Below are 13225 nucleotides of genomic sequence, written 5' to 3'. Positions count from 1 at the left end.
AATATTTGTTTATTACAAACTAGAAGGTTTTATATATCAGTTTTACATTTATTGTTGATAAAAAGACACAGTAAATTTATTTTATACCTATTGGATAAACAAATCATTCATACCAGATTATTGTCAGATTTGTTTTAAAGAAGAATGTAAGACAATATTCTGATTTTGGCACTGGATGTTCTTCTGCTCATAGGTGTAATTAATGTGCACCATATTAAAAAAGAACATATAAATTAACAAGTTAAAGAATATATCTTCTCAATCTAACTGATGATGCTTATATCATAACATTACAAATATTTAAAAAATTAATGAATTAGTAACTTAAGCAATGTGCGTATTCTGCTGTTAGACATAAAAATATTTCAAGTAAATGTCTGTATAATAGATGTATAATATATTAATACAAACGGTATTAAATTAAATTATTTATCTCTTAGTTATTTGTCTTTAATTTTTTATAAACGAAATAATATTATCTAAAAAAAAAAATAGCTATCTATGTAAAAAATATTTTCATCATTTCATCTCACATATTTGTCAAAGATCATATCTAAAATATTATAAAAAATTGTTTTCAAGAAATTTGAGTTAAGATAAAGATTCTATCCAACTTGGATAAACACAAATGCGCCATAACATAAATCTCATTTAGTTTCTTTGAACACATCAAGAAGTGGTCTGCGTATATAGACCAGACTTAATACTAAAGAAAAAAGTATATAGATATGTAAATATCTCGGAAGTTTATACACTTAGTATTAAAATATCAATTTAGTATTAAAAAAGAGGACTAAACTCTATTCGGATACAATGGCCAAGTCTTTCTAAGCTAAAAAATGAATGTATTTAAAGATAATAATAAGTATGATGGAAGTAAAAGAATTATAAAAAGAATGCAAATTTCTGTCTCATGATATTAAGTAAAAAATTTTTTTTTACCTAAGTACAAATGAAAATAGTAAAGAATGAATCTAATCAGAGATAAAATGCACAGTATGTATAATGAGATTGCAAATAGAACAAGCAATGCCATTCGAGCATTCACGTTTGCTTTAGCATCCTGACTTTGCGTATGGTTGCTGGCCACCTGCCTGCTTGCTGGAGAATGAATAGAGTAGCGGTAGGTGGCCTGAAGTCAAGCTCAGGAATGCCAACGAGACCTTTGTAACTCAATTTGACCTTCTAATGTCTTAGCTAGATAAATAACAAATAACTGACTAAGAGCTATGCCCAGGGCAATGCCTGCTATCGTATATAAATTGCGTTCTGCCCAATTACGAACAATTTCGATACAACCACTGGTCCAGACTTTTTTACTTGCTTCAGATACAGGAAGAGTTAAGACTTTGTCTTTGTATCCGCACATTATATTTACGAGTCCGCTCTGCAAATAATAATATTAAATATATGTAAATATGTTTTAAATATAATTTTTCATTGATGAAATTAAAAAAAAAATTACACTAATATCTGTAGCATTTATGCAGCAAGAAAATGGTACACCACAATGTTCAACACTAGGACTGGAACAATTAAAATATTCATTTTTGCCCCAATCCATATAACCAGCTTGACTTAAACCGCAGCATTTGAACTATAAAAAGAAAAAGTAGATGTGATTAAAAATTTTTATTATTTTTATTTCAAATGACATTAAGATAAATAATTAACCTCTTGTTGTCCAAAATCAATGAAATTCTGCAAATCTGGATCTTCTCTGTACGTTTGAATAATTTTTTCAGTAAAAGATTCTTCCAATAAAGATTGTAACGTATGTGGAAATACAAAACCAACTATTGCAACACCCATTTCAAGGAGGAAAAAAACCAACAGGCATAACGAATACTGTAATATTTTCATATAAGACAAAATATATGATAGGATCTAGTATAAATTAATTTTGCATAATACTAACAAATTTAAGTAGGCAGGTATTTTCACGAAGCGCACCAACACATCCCGCAAAACTGACAACAAAGACAACTCCTCCAGCTATTACCATTACTAGTGAGATATTCAATATTACATCATATACATTTTCCACTCTTACAGAACCAGTTGCTTGCCATTTATCAACAAAGGCATACAGACCCACTCCAATTAAAAGACCACCAAATAACTGTGTAATCAAAATATAAAATTCATATTCAATTCTACATATGGTATCATTTTTATATATCAATCTAATAAAATACTCTGATTAAGGATATAATAACGTTCACTTACCCAGAATACAAAGTTTAGAGTAAATATCATATATTTCACACATGAACTAACATACGTGAAATTATTTGTGCGCCTTCGATTATTCATTTTTATGTATTTGAATAAAATAGTAATATTAAATTTATAACAAGACACGTAATACACAGTAATGCAGTCAGTAACACGATAAATTCGTGATGATTTATATAGTAATTATACTGTGTGTGTTATTATTTCTTTCATTTTACATGCTCCACGTATATTCATTAGCGTTTTATTATATTTTTAAGAAACTAAACTTGATCGCGAACAATTTAATATTGACATATATGACCACAACATCCTTTGACAGTTTCTTTTGCTTTAACCATCACAGTTCAATTCCGCGTATTCCTATTTTCAAACGCTTAAGTAATTCAATTGGGCTGCATTGGAAACTTCGATTAAGCTATCATATTAAACGTTTCCAGTTGTGATCTTATTTTGATCATATTCATAATATATTATACTAAACATTCCATGGAATTTTAAATGGACTTCCAAAAAAAACGTATAAAAACATAATATTCTTCTCGAAAACATACTTTTTACTATTAAACATATAACTTAGAATTATTCTTCAAATTGTTAAAATACTGATATATTTACGAACACTTTCCAGTTCCGTGCGTTCCATTATTTTAGTTCAATGACTAAGTTTTAATAACATAACGGTGACTCTAGAGTTATAATGAAATGAAATGCTTTAATTGTTTTATTTAAATATAATCAAAATAATTAATAATTACAAACAAACTAATGATACAATATTTTATTTAAACAAAATGACGTCGGTACAAGATAGTAAGTTTATATGACAAATCTTTATTCGCGTAAAAAATAAAGATTACTATTTTAAGGTTAACATTTTAATGTAATAATAAATGTTTGATATTTTTACAATAACATAACATTTAATCTTTTTATATGGAATTATTTAAATGAAATACAAATTTGTTTAAATGTTACTATTACTTATTAACTTATTAATATAAAAATTAAATTGTTATTATATTTCCTAACCTAAGATTTTTCTATGTAAATCTTTTATAATAAAATATGATTTATTATTAACGTAAATTTTCAGGACTGAAATTTAAACGCATATCATGCGATACATGGAGTACGCGCGAGCAATTATGTTTAGCATCAAGTGTATTAAAATCTGGAGATCAAAACTGGATGAGTGTATCACGTTCTTTAAAACCTTTTGCAGAAAAGGAAGCATTACGACCACCTGATTGGTTTTCTCAAAAATCTTGTGCGATACAATATGCATATCTTTTAGAAAATGCAGACACTCCAAAAAGGAAAAAAAGAGAAAGTGGAGAAACTACGGGAGAATCTATTGTTAGAAGATTAACGCAAGAAAGAATAGCAGAATTAGGCCAAATATTAGCTTTTCAAAGAGATGAATATCAACAGCTTAAAACAGAAATAAACCTATTAAAATCAGGTTCTATAACAGAAGAAAAATTACAAAAGATGTGGCATACTATCGAGCAAGAGGAACGTGATCAAGAACAAAAAGCTAGAGCGCATTCTGCTTGGCTTGTAAAACGACAACAAAAACAAGAAATAATGGTTTCACAAAATGTCTCTGTTAGAAATCAACGTAAAGCAATAGAAACATCTGCAGAATTACCAGAATCATCTGATATTTCAACGGAAGATGATGAAAAAAAAGGAAGAGGTGGTCGTTCTCCATTATTAACAAGTCTATTAAAGTCTCCTAGTCCAACAACTCAGATACAAACATCAACATCAACTGCACAAATAAGTTCTCCCACTATTACCAGTCTTCTTGGATCTAGTCCTAAAATACCAAATTCACAAATGACGCAAAGTGTATCTTCTATGCATCAATTGGTACCAACTCAAATTACAAATGTTATTCCTGAAAGACCATCAGTTGGCGCACCGACTCTTTCAATGTTGCTAGAAATGCCTACAAATCCTCAAAGAGGTCCATTACCAAATTTACAGATACCTTCAACCATAGTATCGCAACAAAATATTTCTACAGAAGTTCATAATATCCAAAATCCAGTTTCTCAAACATCCATTCAAAATGAAGTAACTGTACCAACTGCGACACTTACGATCCCTACCACAACAAATATACCAGTATCAGAAAGTATGGTACAAATAATAGGTCACATAGACGATGTAATTAGAAAAGATATAATGTCAGATGTGATAGACAAGGATGAAATAAATGAAATTATTGGAGATATAGAAGAATTAATAAAAGGAGAAATAACAGGCAGTCCACAAACTTTAGACTCTGTTAATACAAATACAGTAATTAATAGTCTTACTATTCCTCAATCTCAGGACATTACACAGATACAGGAACGTTCAGAGCCTAGAGATGTCGATGAAGCTGTTTCACTCTCTGATTCTCCACATAGCGAAGAAATGGCCATTGAAGAAATAGATTCTAGTACTTCTAATATTGCTGAGATTATAGGAACAGTTGCCATAGAATCATCAGAATCAAAAGTTATTATTGCAGAAATATCAGAAACTGTGTCTAATTCCCAAGAAGAAGAGAAATCAGAAGCAAATACTTATGATGAAAGAGTAATTCCAAATGAAGAAGTTACTTCAGAAGTAGAAAATAATGTTGAAGATAATAATAAAACGAATACAACGGTGGAGGAAAAACAGATTATTGAAGATCTTGATATCTTAGATTCGGTATCAAATGTAGAAACAGAAGAAAGTGATTCAAAGACACCTGATGTAAAAGAAAGTGGTGAAGGTACTATTGAAGAAGAAATAGATGAAGTAGAAGAAGAAGAAATGGTTATATCTGAGAAAGAAGAATCCTGTGATAATACAAAAGAACAAAAGGAATCTTCTGAAGAAATAGAAAATAAAGAATGTTTGGAATTAGATCAATTAGAATTACACCTTGCAAAAATCACTGGGGAACAGCAGGATGTGCCATCTGCCGAAGCTGCTAGTGTTTCCTCGGAAGTAACAAATGATGTCCCGAGTACCGAAGATACAGAAAAGTCACAAGATATTAGTTTGATTTTAGAAGATGATGAGAGCTCTCATAGCATAGAAAATAAGAAAAAAATAACAGAAGAACAGGTTATTGAGAATACGATAGAAAGTACAGAATCATTAGAATCATATAAAGAGGAACCAATTATTTTAATAAAAGAAAAAACTATTATTGAAGTAGCTGATGAATTATCTTTAAAATCACAAGACGTAACTACAGAAGACACTTTAGAAATTTATACAGATGAATATAAAAAAGAAGATACAAAAGATTTTTCAGAAGATACGGTCAGTTCAACTTTACCTGGTATTGAAATAAAAGAAGAAGAAATAGAAGAATCGACTATAGCTGTAGAATCATGTCAAGACATTACATCAGAAGAGGTTATTCATACAAGAATGGAATCTATTAACACAGAAAATGTTTTTGACACAAAACAGACAGAAAATGCGTCTCTAATTATAAAAGAAGAAATAAAATTAGAAGAGACTGTACCAATTACGGATTCTTTTATTGAAGAAAAAGTTCTAATAAAGGAAGAGCTCCAAATAAAAGAAGAAAAAGATGTTAATAAAAAATGTATAGAAACTGAACCAACTATAAAAAAAGAAATTACTACAGAGTCTATTATCAGTGCAGGAGAAGAAACTGCAGAATTAGATGAAGAAGAATCTTCTTTAAGCAAATTAAGTGGTGGGCGTGCTATGAAAACATATTCAAAAAAACAAACTATTGCTGTAGATAGTGAAACAGAAAATGAAAGCACCGGAGAAGGTGCTGATTACAGAGCATGGAAGAAAGCAGTTATGTTGGTTTATAATCGACTAGCTACGCATAAATATGCGTCTGTATTTTTAAGGCCTATTACGGAAGATCAAGCACCTGGATATCATTCTGTTATTTTTCGACCTATGGATCTCTCAACCATAAAAAAGAATATAGACAATGGGACAATCAGATCAACTACACATTTTCAACGAGATGTTATGCTTATGTTTCAAAATGCCATTATGTATAACAAACATGATACTTTTATATATAAAATGGCAGTTTCTATGCAAGAAGAATGTTTACAACACATGCAGGTAAATATAAAGAATAACATAAAAATCACTATTAAATATATTTAAATTATATTAAACGTTGTATCAATAATGTTCTATGAATATTGTTTTTTAGATTTTAGTTCAAGTAACAGGAGAGGGAACGTTTCGTAGAGAAACAAGAACTGCAGCAAGTAGCAGTAGCGAAGCTAGTGAAAGTAGTGTAAAAAGGAAAAGAAGTCATATTACTCCAAGTCCACATGACACTGATAGTCCTCGCTCTAAAAAGCGCAGAAAATCAGAAAATGATTAGGCTTAAGGAAAAGAATTAATCTTATTTTTATTAGAAAAAGATTATCTTATTTTTTGTATCATAGAAATTCTTTACATTACAATTTAAAAAATGAGTTAGATATAAATTCGGAAGTCTATAAAAGATATTATCATGAATTATATATTAGTTCAGTATTTCAATTTAAATATATTATTACATATATATATATATATATATATATAAATTACATACATATATATATATATATATATATATATATATATATATAAATTACATACATATATATATATATATATAAATTACATACATATATATATATATATATATATACATACATATATATATATATATAATATAGATTCTTTTCAATCTTATTTAAAAATATAAGATTAACTACTAAAACAAAAACAAAAAAAGAAAAGAGTAAATAACTCCTACATTTTTTCTTTTTCTTTTTTTTTTATGTCAATAAGAAATATGTATGCATAAGTTGTAAATTCATTAGTATATTGAAACATGACAAGTACAAATAATTAATATACGATAAAATAAAATGTATAGCAAAAATTGCTTTAAATAATGGGTCGTTATACCTGTATGGGTAAAAAAAATATGATATATCATTTTAAAGATTGCAAAGGTTATACTAATTATCTGTCTCTTGTAAGAAAAACAATTCTATTAATGTCGCAATTAAATCTTAAAAATAAAGAATACTTGTGTACTTCTGGAGAAGCTGTAAGTTAAGAAGAAAATAAATACAAGACAAAAATTATAAATGAAACAATAAATATTGTAAATATATATATACATATATATATATATATAATTTAAAGCCTTCAGTACCTACACCTCGTATATCAGATGAAACAGACTTACAATTTTGGGCAGAGGATGAATTAAGTAATACAGAATCAAAGCATGAATTAGTTGGAAGACAAAAGCGTAGATACAGTTTAGCTTATCGAAATCGTAATAAAACATATATAAAAGTTGATCTTTAATGACAAAGTCTTTAATATTTTATTAACAACTTACAATTAGATAAAAAAAATTCAAAGCATCTTTATTTTTTTTTTTTTTTTTTTTTTTTCATTTCTCTTTGCTTATAGATTATTAATAATATATAATAATTAAAAATTCAATTACAATTTATTAATATATTTTGATTTATATAAATAAAAAATTGTATATTTCAGGAAAGTTAAAAGCAAGAAATGAAAAAGTTCATTACATGAAACAAGAACATAATGTTACTATCCCGAAGGATAAAAATGAATAATTAATTTAATTTTCGAACAAAAAAAAAATTAATCATGTTTTAAACAATCGCGGTCGAAAAGAATGATGGCGCTGTGATCGTTTCGTACCATTCATCGTTAACAGTTAATGTAACTGCAAGTCTATTTTTACCGATATAAAGTTTTAATATCTAATACAATTAACAATTATTCTAAGCATGACTATGGCAATGAATTACTTTGCGAGTAATGATTGGAATAAAAATCAATATCAAAATTTAAATGACATACGCACCCATCAAAGTAAGCTTTATATTAATAAATATTTTTACTTAAAAAGTCATTATTTCTAACTTCAAATTTCATACTATTCTTTTATATATATATATATATATATATATATATATATATATATATATATATATATAAATGATTTATAAAATATAGATTTTTATTATTTTAATTAACAATTATGTTACTTTATTATTAACTTTATTATTAATACTAATTTTACAATGTATTACATTTTATTGAAGATAAAAAGGATGAAATTTTAACATTTGTAATAAATTTTTGGACTTTATTTACAAAGAATATTATATTTATTATATAATTTACAAATAGTATCATTAAATGGAGATAATTTGTAATTAATGATTATAGGCACAACGACAATAACAACACGGACCGTCCTTAACGTTATAGTACTTGGCTTTTGTTCGGCTTTAATAGTATTTTCATTTTGGAATTTCAATCAATATGATAAGGGCAAAGTATCTATATTTTATCTTCATACGAATGAAATACTTACGCGAACGTCTAAAAAATTTTTATCTTTTGGACTCGATACATCCCTACTGAGGAACATGGAAAAACTTCCAATCGCGGACGAAAGATTTATTAATTTGGCGCGACATTTAAATCCTGCATTTATTAGGATTGGAGGAACATCGGCCGATTGTTTATTTTTTAATCAGGTTTGTTTTATTCATTTATTTATTTATTTATTTTTTTTTTTTATTTTTACATAAATTACATTCAAATTACACAATGTATAAACGTATATATACACACATACACAGACGTACGCGCGCGCAATTTATATTTATTTATATTTAAATGTATTAAAATTTAAATATATTCCCAATTAATTCAGACTCATACAACATCTGCACGAATAATAAGTCCCTTTGATGATCAAGATATTAGTAACTTTACTATTACTAATATGGATTTTGAATCGTTATACAAATTTACGATACAATCCCGTTTAAGGATGCTTTTTGATTTGAATGTATTAATTAGATATCCAAATGGTACCTGGGATGATACTAATGCTCAAGATATTATTTTATTTGCAAAAGGATCAAAAATGAATCTAGATTGGCAATTAGGAAATGGTGATATTAATATAAATTTTTATATTCTTTTTTATATAAAACAAAAATGTATAATCGAACGGATCTATTATATTTATAAATTGCAGAACCAAATTCATTTCATCATGTATTTAATAGAACGATAACGGCAGAACAACTTGCAAAAGATTATTATCAACTACGTAATCTATTAAATAAAGTAGGTTACCAAAAAAGCTTTCTTGTTGGACCAGAAGTAAATCATATTGGAGATTCCAATAAAGGTCAATCTTACGCAGAAATATTTTTGGAAAAGGATAAAGATAGTATTAATTATGTTACTTGGCATCAATATTATTTGAATGGACATGAAGCCCAAGTTAACGATTTTATAAATCCTTCAACATTCTATTTTTTGCCAATGCAAATTGATAGCATGTTAAAAACTATTAAAAAATCAAGAAAATCCATTTCTATGTGGTTGTGTATGTTGCATTAAAATATTTAATATATATTGATACCAAATGAGATATAATAAATAATAAATAAAATAATTTACAGCTGAGACTAGTTCAGCATATGGCGGAGGAGCTCCAGGTTTATCTGATAGATATATTGCAGGATTTTTGTGGTTAGATAAATTAGGATACAGTGCTAAAGCGGGTATAAATGTCGTTATAAGACAATCCTTATTTGGTGGATATTATGCTATGATTGGACCAGATCTTTTACCAAATCCAGATTGGTGGATTAGTGTGATATACAAACAATTTGTATCTGAGAAAGTATTAAAGATATTATCTCCAAAATCTTCTGAGTACATTAGGATTTATGCACATTGTACACCAAAAGCATCTTTGATAAATCGTGTTCCCGCTATTACTATATACGGAATGAATCTAGATAAATCTTCTGCAAAGATCATAATTCAAGGGATCTTTCATAGGCTAAATAAAAACATAAAAATTTTTCTATATAGTTTAACATCTGATCACCTGACCTCAAGGTATGCATGCAAAATATATTATCTTAATTTAAAAAAAAAATATTAAATTCTCTATATTTGTCCTTTAGATATGGTTTAATAATAATACAATCGATCCTCTATAACTCAAATATTTCTATAATACTAGAATTTTCTTTATCTCTTTTCGCTTCGCTTTCACACAAAACCCCCGCAAGTTTAATAAGAACTTAATTGATTTCTAAACATTGAGTTTATTTTTCTTCGAATCTCTATAATTAAAATAAAAATATAAACCAATCTACAAGAAAATCTTTGTAAGCTGAACGTTTTCGTTCATTAAACTTTTCTTAATTGAAAATTTTTGATAAAACGAAACTTTTTCATAATTTTAGCTCTTCCCTTGAGATTCAAGTTACCGAGGCTCGACTGTATTAAATATATTTATTATATGCTCTTTATACAAATGCTAAATTTTAACAATAACGTATGGTAATTAAATTAAAAATAAAAATTAAATATTTTTACAATATATATATATATATACATATATATACTATAGTATAGAAAGAGGTACAATAGTTGCTAGTTCAAATTATATTAATAATATGTTATTAATTATTTATTATTTATTTATAGAAACATAAGAATGAATGGAGAAATATTGAAACTGCAAAATGATGGTAAATTACCGCCTTTCCATCCTATAATTATGAATCCTACCCAAATAATTATTCTACCACCATTTTCAATGGTATTTATGGTAATACATGGAGTTCATGTTCCTGCATGTATTTCATAATATTACAATTTAATGACTTTATTATTATATATACATATATATATTTTACATTTTTCTAATAAAATAAAAGTCATTTATGACAAAGAAAATTGTACAAATAAACAACATTTTACGCTAAAATACTTTATAGATTACTAACAACTTTTTTTTTTTTTTTGGAAATTGTAAATTTCAACAAGACATTTATAATTTATTTTACAAGATATTAGACTGTTCATTAATATATGTAACAAAAATATGTAAATATGCGGTCTATGACAAATCTTCAAAAAGTTCACTATCACTGTGCAATATATTTTATATTAGTTGAAACAAGCTATAAATTAAATTTTTTTATTTAATAATTTACAGATCTTTTCTATCTGATATATAATGTGCATATCTATTATATTTTTCAAACATTATTATTCATTATCATTAAAGATATAAATACTGTAAATGATATATTATTATACAAGTGGAATGGTATATAGATTTCTGTAAGATAAATTTCGTTTACATTTTGATTTTGCTAATACTAGATAAATATATGAAACACAGTCCGTATATAATTTTTCATAGACGAAGTTTTGCATAAGAGGATATTATATATTGCCAAAATTGTGAAATCATGCTAAATCATAACAATGTAATAGTACATTATGACACACTTTCATATTTTTAATATATCCTAACACATTTTTACTTACAATTTATATTATATAAATATCTATTCGTTATATTTAATCTTATTCTTGGGCAGAAATAGTAATAGTTTTACCTTTTGGATCATCAAATCTATCCATAGTACGAATATCAATAATCATTGTGAATGCCCAAATCATAATTGAACCTAATATGGTAGTAACAAAAATTCCTGTCCAGATCGGAATTGTAGTAAAATTAACACAGTCATATGCATCTCCAAATTTCTTTGCATCAATTTGTATTTGCATATTTGGGATTTTTAATATAGTGGTATTTTTTAAAAATATTATCTCGTTTGAGCAATGATAAGAAAAATTAAATGGAAATACTATATCTAATTCAGGCGTTAATACCTCAGGATTCATATTATTTGGTTTATAAGTTATACTTTTTATAGAATAATAACCAGATGATGGATTTTTAATGTTAAATTGAAGGGCTACCTCAGATGTTTTAGTATCAATTCCATTAAATATTAAATCTAAATCAATATTTTTAGAAGTTTGATCAAAACTTTCTTTGCACAATGTTACCTTGGAAAAGTTTTTGAAATCCATGTCCTTAGTCTGCAATAAAAGTATTATCATAATTTTTGCTTAATTATTTCAAGTAACAAATAATTGAATATATAAATTTACCTTTATAAGTGGAGACTGACTTCCATATAAAAGTACTCTTTCTCCTCTGACAATGAACTCATTAGAATTGATACTGGCATTACAATCATTATTGTATGTAGAAACTGGAGCATTTGGACTAGAATCTTTATATGTATCAGAATTATTTTCTACGTTTGCTCTTCTTGTACGTTCAGAACGACTATAACCGCAAGATCTTCCTGTAAGTGCGGCAATTAAATTTGGTGTAGTATCTTTGATATTTCTATATATTTCAGAAATAACATCTAAAGTTGTGATTGGCTTAATTAACAATTGGCCATCCGATAAAGAGTCTACATTATCATCATAACTTTGATTATATGATGGAAAATCTTCGAATACAGAAAGGGGAGATTCAACTGCAGATAAATAAGCCAATAGACTTCTGTTTGTCACTTGTCGAAGATCCTTAAATGTCAATCGATCAAAATTAATATATTACAAATTATATTGTACAGTATTAAATTATCAAATTTAACAAAGCCACTAACTTCCTTGTGTTGGGTTAGATCTTCAACACATAAACTATCTTTCACAAAAACAAGAAGTGGTGGTCGTGAATTATCTATTTTACTATTCAAAATTTGATTAAATTCCGCTTGAGAGGTTTTCGAAAGTGGATTGACTGCGCTTGGACGAGAATCAAATTCGGGTGTGATACCCCATAATAATACAGGTACTGCATCGCCCGAAAAAATATTACACCTTGCCGTAAAAATATTACACAATACTATAATTAAAAAAGTTAAAATTAATGTACGACGTGGTACTGTCATGATAATAAATTCTTTTGAAAAAAAAAACAAAACAATTTGATTAACACTGTTAAATCCAACGAGCGAGGCGAATACCAACTATCTACGATTCTTAGCAGAAGGCAATCGAGCACCTGACCGGAATCTCGAATCTC

At 27.1% G+C, this 13225-nt stretch overlaps 4 protein-coding genes across 4 annotated transcripts; 2 read left to right on the top strand and 2 right to left on the bottom strand.

Moving 5' to 3' along the window:
* Window positions 1–12: 12 nt before the first annotated feature.
* On the bottom strand, window positions 13–2741 carry LOC124431699 (tetraspanin-33-like). Its single transcript, XM_046979877.1, has 5 exons — window positions 2230–2741; window positions 1919–2122; window positions 1675–1848; window positions 1466–1597; window positions 13–1387 (listed from the first exon to the last, which is right to left on the bottom strand). The coding sequence occupies exons 1-5, from the start codon at window positions 2314–2316 to the stop codon at window positions 1145–1147; spliced, it is 840 nt and encodes a 279-aa protein (XP_046835833.1). The 5' UTR covers window positions 2317–2741; the 3' UTR covers window positions 13–1144.
* A 148-nt stretch (window positions 2742–2889) lies between these two features.
* Window positions 2890–6781, top strand: LOC124431698 (bromodomain-containing protein 8). Its single transcript, XM_046979876.1, has 3 exons — window positions 2890–3051; window positions 3335–6351; window positions 6446–6781. Exons 1-3 carry the CDS (start codon window positions 3033–3035, stop codon window positions 6620–6622), a joined length of 3213 nt encoding a protein of 1070 aa, XP_046835832.1. The 5' UTR covers window positions 2890–3032; the 3' UTR covers window positions 6623–6781.
* A 1128-nt stretch (window positions 6782–7909) lies between these two features.
* On the top strand, window positions 7910–10972 carry LOC124431722 (heparanase-like). The gene is made up of 6 exons (XM_046979929.1): window positions 7910–8148; window positions 8509–8822; window positions 9002–9245; window positions 9332–9688; window positions 9765–10209; window positions 10807–10972. The coding sequence occupies exons 1-6, from the start codon at window positions 8064–8066 to the stop codon at window positions 10967–10969; spliced, it is 1608 nt and encodes a 535-aa protein (XP_046835885.1). The 5' UTR covers window positions 7910–8063; the 3' UTR covers window positions 10970–10972.
* On the bottom strand, window positions 10972–13210 carry LOC124431723 (V-type proton ATPase subunit S1). The gene is made up of 3 exons (XM_046979930.1): window positions 12807–13210; window positions 12295–12723; window positions 10972–12222 (listed from the first exon to the last, which is right to left on the bottom strand). The coding sequence occupies exons 1-3, from the start codon at window positions 13089–13091 to the stop codon at window positions 11698–11700; spliced, it is 1239 nt and encodes a 412-aa protein (XP_046835886.1). The 5' UTR covers window positions 13092–13210; the 3' UTR covers window positions 10972–11697.
* Window positions 13211–13225: the final 15 nt, after the last annotated feature.

This window comes from Vespa crabro, chromosome 22, assembly GCF_910589235.1.
Source record: "Vespa crabro chromosome 22, iyVesCrab1.2, whole genome shotgun sequence".
Classification (NCBI taxonomy): domain Eukaryota; kingdom Metazoa; phylum Arthropoda; class Insecta; order Hymenoptera; family Vespidae; genus Vespa; species Vespa crabro.
This window is presented reverse-complemented; position numbering and strand designations above follow the sequence as displayed.

What these genes read in the sequence shown, in the direction of transcription:
- LOC124431699 (XM_046979877.1), bottom strand. Translation starts at nt 2,316, where the DNA reads ATGAATAATCGAAGGCGCACAAATAATTTCACGTATGTTAGTTCATGT. An exon ending in CTCTAAACTTTGTATTCTGG is followed by an intron (nt 2,123 to 2,229) that starts GTAAGTGAACGT and finishes TTGATTACACAG; the next exon opens with TTATTTGGTGGTCTTTTAAT. An exon ending in TAAATGCTACAGATATTAGT is followed by an intron (nt 1,388 to 1,465) that starts GTAATTTTTTTT and finishes TATTATTTGCAG; the next exon opens with AGCGGACTCGTAAATATAAT.
- LOC124431698 (XM_046979876.1), top strand. An exon ending in AATGTTTACAACACATGCAG is followed by an intron (nt 6,352 to 6,445) that starts GTAAATATAAAG and finishes ATTGTTTTTTAG; the next exon opens with ATTTTAGTTCAAGTAACAGG.
- LOC124431722 (XM_046979929.1), top strand. Translation starts at nt 8,064, where the DNA reads ATGACTATGGCAATGAATTACTTTGCGAGTAATGATTGGAATAAAAAT. An exon ending in AGATTGGCAATTAGGAAATG is followed by an intron (nt 9,246 to 9,331) that starts GTGATATTAATA and finishes TATAAATTGCAG; the next exon opens with AACCAAATTCATTTCATCAT. An exon ending in ATCCATTTCTATGTGGTTGT is followed by an intron (nt 9,689 to 9,764) that starts GTATGTTGCATT and finishes AATAATTTACAG; the next exon opens with CTGAGACTAGTTCAGCATAT.
- LOC124431723 (XM_046979930.1), bottom strand. Translation starts at nt 13,091, where the DNA reads ATGACAGTACCACGTCGTACATTAATTTTAACTTTTTTAATTATAGTA. An exon ending in ATCTAACCCAACACAAGGAA is followed by an intron (nt 12,724 to 12,806) that starts GTTAGTGGCTTT and finishes TTGACATTTAAG; the next exon opens with GATCTTCGACAAGTGACAAA. An exon ending in GTCAGTCTCCACTTATAAAG is followed by an intron (nt 12,223 to 12,294) that starts GTAAATTTATAT and finishes CTTTTATTGCAG; the next exon opens with ACTAAGGACATGGATTTCAA.